The sequence below is a fragment of the Lampetra planeri genome, chromosome 57, assembly GCF_965212315.1.
Source record: "Lampetra planeri chromosome 57, kcLamPlan1.2.h2, whole genome shotgun sequence".
NCBI classification, from domain to species: domain Eukaryota; kingdom Metazoa; phylum Chordata; class Hyperoartia; order Petromyzontiformes; family Petromyzontidae; genus Lampetra; species Lampetra planeri.
In genome coordinates, this window is record NC_136163.1 from 6,642,754 (window position 1) to 6,651,089 (window position 8,336).

The following is an 8,336-nucleotide window of genomic DNA, read 5'->3' on the forward strand; positions in this document are numbered from 1 at the left end:
GGAGATGTAAATTATTCGATGATAAGGCACGGGTTGCCCCGATGTAACGCCGCGCCATGCGCTGCGATACGCCATCAGTGTACACAATGCGATGCTCATGATGTCGTTTTTCCCTAACTTTGTCATCGCACTTTGACATTTTTCAAAGTCCGAGTGATTATGTCGCTCGCACGAGCATTGAAGCGTTACTCATTCCTTGTTTTCTAAAAGCCCTGAGATAATTGGCGGTGAAACTCCCGCATTTCTACGACAGGGCCCAGGCTGCTGGTAACGGCGGTGCAGCGTGACGCTTGGCAGCCCCTTGGCAACCCCTTGGCTTGAGAAGTTAATTTCTCGTCTAAGCCTTTTTTGGCCGTTGCGTCGCAGCGTGTGTTTACGCCGCGGCGTTGTTCGGGCGCTGCCCCCCCCCCCCCCCAAGGGGGTGACCACAAAAATGTTATTTGTGTTTTTTTTTAAACGTAGAGAGATAAGCAAGAAACGAGGGTTGCAGTGACTCAGCGGGCCATCGATTGAAGTAATTTGTTTGGCCAAGATGCGCGTGTCAAATTGCGCATATTTATGGTTACGTCCAATGCACGTTTTCGCGCTGCTGCAGAGCCCAAGTTTGTGAGTGGAAGGCGGAACCACAAAATAAATAGCTGTGCTGTGCACCAACGTCTATGCTCCCCACCTTCACCAACCCTCATTCAGCAGTGGATTGAACATTATGCTGTAGATGTCCACGTGTGATTATAAATCTATCTTATAGATGCATAAAACTAATTTCTACGTGCACCATGGGTGCAAAATTGTATTGATTCGTGAAGCAAATCATGAATCCAACCTGTGATAAGGTCATCGAACGGTGGCAGGAGTGAGTTCCTACTCCACCAACTCCAAATTCCATCACTGCTGAATCGATTTGGCGCTCCCTGTAAATGATGAGAAACTCATCGGACAAAGTACAGCGAGCAGGCTGGAAACTCAACGAGAGCAATCGTCACGCACGCAAAGGGGGTGGTGTTTAGATGGCTTATTGTGACCAAAGCGCCGGTCCACCGGTCACGCCTTGCGTGTCACGTGACGTGACCGTGCTGCGGTGTCATTGTGTTTGTACCGCGAAATTGTGGCCATTTGGGACAGCAGCAAGACCATGAGACGATGTCGGCAGCATAGATTTCCGTGGTCGTAGACGGGTCAGGGCGGCCAAAAACCATAGGTCAACTTTTATTTTGTTTCACCAGGGTGAGAACTCAAGAGACCAGAATATACAGTCTCCTTCGCAAGCGACCTGGGGCCTGACTGCCAGTAGTGGGGGGCGGGGGGTGGGGGCGACAATTACCACGCATCATCCCAGTTGAGGAATCGGCGGTGCAAATCTTCGAATTTGGCACGAAAATTCGGTCGGCCTGACGAGCCTAAAACACAAACTAAAGCAAGTAAAAGGGCCCACGGTGTAGCCCAAGAAGGGACTTGCTGGCGCCCGAGTGCAACGGGAGCGCCGCTGTGTCTCCCCGGCGACGCAGGCTAAAGGAGGACGGCAGCGGTGGCGGCGCCTACGACAAGGACTCGATGGCGATCATCAAGCTCAACAACACCACGGTGCTCTACCTGAAGGAGGTCACCAAGTTCCTCACGCTCGTGTGCATCCTTCGCGAGGACAGCTTCGAGAGGAAAGGTGAAGGGACGCTTCCTCACCCACCCCTCCGCGCGCTGGCTCCTCGCCCACGGCTGGGCGCACGGCGCGTGCCGACTCGGCCCTTGTTACGCTTTATCGGCTTAAGTTCCACATTTATTTTGTTGTTATTTCCACCCCCCCTTCCCCCCCCCCACTTGTTATCTTTCCTTCCCCTGCACCTCCGATTAGCACGGTTAGCTATGTACGGTGCGAAAGAAGTTCATCATGCGACCAGGTGATAATCCAAGAGGGCAGGATGAGTGCATGGACCTGGGTCACCAAAATGACAAAGGGCAAAATCAGTCAAGCAGAACGACGAAGAAAATAGAAATCTGAGCAAAAACCACTCTTGATTAATTTTTTGTCAGTTTTGTGTCCGCATGAGATGTCGAAAATATTGCACGAACAGAAATCAACGTTGAAAAATAAGAATCGCTGCAGCGTGTATAGACCGATCAAAGTACAATTACAATCGAGTTACTGAAACATGAAACAGATGTAGGGTGAATGTTGTACTGATGATCTGACCAGGATACATGTCGATTGCAAACTTTGTTTGAGCGAGTTACCGTTTGTAAGGAGGGTCACGATAACTCTCGTAAAGATGTTTAACATTCCAAAATTGGCCAAAATTCATTCATTGCTTGGCTCGTCAATCATATGGGCCTAATTGCCCCACTCCGCGATGTCACGCACTTGTGGCTGATGACGGCACATGCTGATGGTGAGTGACTTGGGCCTACCACGGTCTTGTCACGCGTTGTCTCGTTGTACGGCTCAGAAGGCAACGTTATCGCCGATTGAAGACTACCGAGAGCATACGCACGTCTGAAATCGTTACAGATTCTCTACGTGCGCATGGCTCCTCCTCGTTTCTCACGATCAAGGCTTCAGTCTTGTATTGGGCAGTCTGGGACAGGATGTCTTGGGTGTGTCTCCAAAACGAGTCCCAATCTGTGTGTTTTTTTTTTTTACGGCTGCAGTTTTCCCCTACCAGGGATCTCGCCATGGCGTAGCGGTCCGCACACCGCACTTTGGCGGTCCAGAGTTCGCCGGTTTAATCCTATCTCCTGGTTGCAGCAATTGAAACAATGGGGAAAGTTTTGTCAAAAAAAAAATCTCCAGCGACGCTTTTGTCCACTCAGCGTTATAAATGGGTACACCACGGTTAGTCTGTGATCGGCAGGTCGTGTGTGGTTGGGGTTACTTGTGGGTACCCCAAACCTTTCCAAGGCTTCTGACCAGCGTGGAAAAGTAAGGGGGCTCCCAGGAGCTCCGTCTAGCGCGGAGGCCCTTCTGCCTGCAGTGGCGTGAGCAAGAAATTGCAGGGCTGCACTTTTACCTTGACGTTTTTTTTTTTCCCTGTAATAGCGAACGTGTGCACGTGTCATTTCCCTCCTCCCGTCCCCGTTGGCACCACCCAGGTCTCATCGACTACAACTTCCACTGCTTCCGCAAGGCAATCCAGGAGGTGTTCGAGGTGCGGCTCAACTCGCACCGGACAAACGCGCACGGCACGCCTGAACTGTCCGACGGGAAATCCTTTTCGCACAACGGCATCGTGGCGTGACCCCCTGACCCGGGCGGAGATATCCCGCGACCGCGCCACTCGCCCGGCCAGCGCCCTCGGGGTCCAGACCTTCCCTCCTTTCTACGCCGCCGCCGCTGTCACCACCGCCCCGTGGCGACGAATCATCGGGAGGAACAGCTGTAGCGTCTGCAACTTGCGCTGTGTAGAAACACCGTGACCGTTTTTCTTTGTTTTGTATCGAAGCTGCGTGTGGGTCCATTTTTGACTCCACGCTTCTTTTCTGTACCACCACCTGCGCTTGGAAAGGTGGGAGGGGGGGAGGTGGGGAGGGGCGGAGATGGGGGGAGGGGCGAGGGCGAATGAAACAGGAATAAGTTAAGGCAAAAATAGTGTAACTAAAAGAAAAGAAATCCGTAAGTATTTTGATTGTAAAAAGCGCACGCGACTATTCACTATTTTTCTGTGCTGCATAACAACACAACTCACTGCTGTCGTTGAGAGTAAAAGCTGTAAATTATTAAGTTTCTTTTTTTTCCCCGTTTACATATATACGCGTGTGTAATTTAGTTTTCTTCTTCCCTGCAACTCGGGGGTGTGAGGCTTGGCGGGTTTGCCGCTGCCCCTGCTTGTAACAGCGTCCGCGATCCAACGCCGTGGGCCCCCACACGCAGAGGTGCGCGTGGTGCCTCGATCGTTCCCCTGCAGCCCGTGTCACACCGCAAGACACGGAGCGGTCAGCCCAATGCCCCCACGCGGCCATAACCTCGAGCATGGACGTAATGGTGCGGGCCTCTCTGCCGGAGGGCTCTACTCGAGTGCTCCTCCGGAGAGGTGTTTTGGTCTACTCTTCCTCGCTCCCCAGCAGGGAAGTGGTGGGGGGAGGGGGCAATGTTTTGTGCGTTTTTCTCGTGGCTCTGTGCCCAATGAGGAACGTGTGACCGTTGAGCGGTCGGGGTCAGGGCGGGGTCGGGTCGCAAGCATGGAGGGGCGATGCAATCCGCGTGCTACAAGCAGAGCTTGGCGAGCAACAGTTGCAGCGTTGACGCATAATCGATCGCCTTTTAAAAAATAAATGTAATTTGAAGCAGTAAAGGACGGCGCGCATGTTCGCCGCTTTGCTGGCACAGGCGACCAATTGCGGAATGGCGCGTGTGGACTTTTCGAAGGTAAATTGATGAAAAAAAATAAGAATAGCATTGAATGTTTTTTTTTAAGGTACAGATTTTTGTCAGTGTTAGCTACTCTTGATGTGCAAGGTTACCTGTTTTAACATTGAATCGGGGCGTGTTGTGACACCACGCGTTTGGATGCAATCGGAGCGACTTTTTCACCGTTGCCGGGGAAAAAAAGCGGTGCTCCTCCCCCCCCTTGTTTCTCTGCCGTGCCATCGAATGCATCATTTCCACCGGACAACCGTGCTGTGCCGAGCTGGCCCGGCACGGGTCGCCAGGCGCCACGCTAGTTTTCCACTGCAGGAGCCTTTTCCTTCACCGCTGACGTCATCCGTAATGAATGTATCAAGTTGCCCTTTTTTTCCCCCCGAGCCAGATTCGGGTGTCTCGCGAGACACCCGGCGATTGTTTTATGGTTTAGGCACTGCCCTGGCTGCGCGAATAGCCAGCGGACAAGCATCCCGCAACTGTTGAGGAGTGCCTCCCTCGCCGGCAACGGCTTCAACGTGCGAGTGGAAAAAGCGAGTGTGACAATACCCATGCCCAGTCGCAACGTCGCGGTCGTCGTCTCTCCGAGGCAGAAGGGTCATGGGTCAGGCTTACGGCACCGGCTGCCAGCCACGGTGGGGGGGGGGGGGGACGACCGTCCCTTTTGCGAGTGAACGGTGGAAAGCGGTGGAGGGAGTCGTAGACCATCGCAAGCGGCCAGCATGCCTGAAGGTTTTTTGCGTGCCCCTGTGTTGGGGTGTCCAAGGTTGCGGACACGGTGCCCCTTTGCGTTGGCGATTGTTTTTCTGTGCGCGAGGCCTGCAAGGCTGCCACGTTCTCGGGTGCTCGCGTCGAGGTAACTTGAGAACGGCGAGGCAAAGCAACAAAATAAATGCCTGTCGGTGTTTTTGGTTGTGTGCACACCGCTTTAATTGAAGAAAGACAACGGAAAAAAATGACACGTAGTCCTTTGTAGATACATACCCAGTCGGGTGATGGGTTTGTGTTTCCCAATTTCGGATTAGTACAAAACTTAAATTGTGATTTGCATACAAAGATTTGAATTCGACGTTTTATGATTGGTCTGTAAATGTGGCGTCACGACAATTCGTCACCGACTGGGCCGTTGCGTGCCGTGTTTTCCGCGCGGCGTTGCATGACGTCGTTTTAAAAGGAATCTTGAAACTCATCCCCAATACAGCGGTGCTATGAGTCTCGGGCTGTCTTGACGCAAGTTGTCTAAATTTTATTAAACGAACATCGGCAAAAAAATCATTCAAAATCAGCAGCAGCCCAGCCACGTGACTGCGGTAATGACACGTCGACAAACGTGCACGATGCCGCATTGACGAACCTAGAGAGCCAACCTGACCGTGATGTCAAGTGACGTTTTCTCTCTCACTGACGCAGCTCCCGTTGGATGGCACCAGACGCACAGTCCCCTTGCTTTTTTTGTTTGACAGGGCAGTGTTTTTGTGATTTAAAATATTCATAAACCACGTGCGGTTTTTATTTTAGTCGACGGGAATGAAGATTCTCAAGAATGACGATGATGGCGACTCTCCACCAGGGACCACGGCTCTCTACCAGAGACCACGACTTTATATCAGAGACCACGACTCTCTACCAGTGACCACGACTCTCCACCAGAGACGGGGACTCTCCAGCAGTGAGCGAAGCGTGACTTGCTGGTGACAAACTAAACGAGTCTGAAGGCTCAGACTTTTTTAATTTGGTCGATGTATTAGAGAGTCTGGTGGACTGAGGAAGACCAACAATAGCATTTGGCTTCCTGTATATAAAAAGGTTTACGGAGTTCACCGATTGGTTGACCTGACAAAATCGGTGGGGGGTCTGTTGAATTCCTATTCCTCTCAAAGCAGCGTTTATTAGCTCGGACTTAAACATTGAATAACTGAACGTGGACCTTATTCGACGGGACGAAGAGAATGACTGGATGACACCCACAGATGTTGCCATCGACTAAGGGCCTAGGGCTGTCTCCGATTACACCTGCTGATTAAATGAACACTGGAGTAGGTAGCAGTCGGTGTCTCGAGTTGATTGGCCGTTGTTCCCCAAGCCGGCGCGCTCTGGCCCGTGCGCAGGGATGTTGGGGGTGGCGGCTGCAATGCACGCGTGGTTTGTGAATCTCTTGTGGGCGACTCTCGCGTGCGATTATTTATAGCTGCCTGGGGGCTTCGATGGGTTTCTGCCATGACCCTTTGACTGGGAAAGAGTGGGAAAACGCCCGCGCACTGCGTTCGTACCCTCGCCGCACACTGGCGCGACTTGTAAAGCTGTATAGATCTCCAATGTGCGTTTTTTGGGTGCCCGACGTTTCGCTCCAACCCCCGCTGGAGCTTCTTCGGCAACTGAACTCGGTTTTTCGTGTCGAGCTGAATTCAGGGTTTGAGTTTCTCCAAGCCGTGGTTTTAAAGTTTTGTTTTCGTTCTTTGTTGAGGTTTTGTTACTTGCGTTGTGCAGCCCCCGAGACGCGCACTGCTTCATTCGCTTCCCCAAGGAAGTTCCCGCGGTACCCCGAGCGAAACGTTGGATATTGCGCCGAACAGCACACGGTGCGACCCGAAAACACGCGTCGGGAGAGCTTTCAAACCATTGCACGTGGGCGACTAACGTCAACTCAAAGAATATTTTTACATATACAAGTACAATCGGCTGCGCCCACCGTCTTCACGTTTGGTCGAGTGGCTAAACTGAAAGTTCCACCACTGATTTTTGCAGCCTGCACAGACTTTTGAGCCATAGATGCTCTGACCACTCTGAATGCCTTCAGAACCTCGGTGCACACGATCAAGTCTAAAGGCCAGTGCACAAAGGTGAGTCTGTATCGTTCTCTCGAAGGTGATCAGCTATTTTTGTACCCATTTGATTCGCACACATACGAATGAGTAAATCTTATAAACGGGTTGTATTGTAATGATAATAATTATGCTTTAATAAATACGTTTGAAATCGCTTGCTGCGTGTCCTGGCGTTCATTTCACCGTGCAGGTGAGCGGTGCCTCGGTGTGTCTGCCGTCTCGTTCTGACGATGCACGGATGGCAATTGCTTAGCGTGCCCATGCTTGTGTCATGGTGGTATTGAGACGTGTACGCACACCAGCTCCGGCCAACTCCCATTACTTACCTGTACGGGGCGATCGTGATATTCCTAGCGGGGCCCCTCCCGGGGGGAGGGGGCTGTGGGGTGTCCTGGGATCCCACAGAGCCCCGCCCCTCGGTGGGGAGTTTGTATAAAAGGTGGGAGCCCGAGAGAGTTGGGCAGGACTGAGAAGCCGAAGCCAGAAGAACCAGCTGAAGACTGAAGTCCAGCTAGCTAGTCCCTGGGACTCCTCTGACCCGCTGCCCTAGTCAGGGCCGGGCAGAGCAAGCCAGTGGTGCGACCCCACGCATTTTCCATGTGCTAACCTCCTCTTGATATGCAAATTATTTTGTCAAGGCGCTCTTCTTCCCCCCCCCCTCCAACCCAGCTTAAATATACGCTCCAAGCTTGGTGGTGTTTCATTCTTCACCTGAGGACGGCTACTTGCGTTGTGGCCGAAACGTCGTGAGAATTATTTTATTATGTTTTATTTTTATTATTTTATTCCCTTCTACGTGACTTTACCGAAAGAGCCAAGAAGATGAATCGCCATCTGTTTGCATCTGTATGGGGATAAAGTGTTTCCCCCTCGCGTGCGCAGGGGTTTCTCTGGGTTTTCCGGTTTCCTCCCACTGGTATAATAAACGTACATTGGCTTAAAACATATTTTAATTAACACACACATGCAAGACCCTCCTGAAAGAGACACATGCCTCAGTTTGGCGTTGCTGAATAAATAAGTAAATTATAATATTTATTTACATTCAGCAGGGGTTTTCCGCGATTTTATTCCTCTTAACCGCAGGGCAAACATTTGTGTATAATTTGAGGGTTTTTTGCAGATCCAACAGCTGCTGCGGGTAATAGGGCTGCAGAGAAGGG

At 51.6% G+C, this 8,336-nt stretch overlaps 1 protein-coding gene across 2 annotated transcripts in view; it reads left to right on the top strand.

Moving 5' to 3' along the window:
• Positions 1–3,517, top strand: part of RRAGC (Ras related GTP binding C) — a 38,794-nt gene extending 35,277 nt beyond the window's left edge. For both annotated transcript variants that reach the window (XM_078618258.1, XM_078618257.1), the window contains 2 exons: positions 1,506–1,657; positions 3,082–3,517. In XM_078618258.1, the coding sequence (XP_078474384.1) occupies positions 1,506–1,657; positions 3,082–3,227 (298 nt within the window). In that variant the 3' untranslated portion in view covers positions 3,228–3,517. The remainder of the gene's footprint in view (positions 1–1,505; positions 1,658–3,081) is intronic.
• The last annotated feature ends 4,819 nt before the right edge of the window (positions 3,518–8,336 follow it).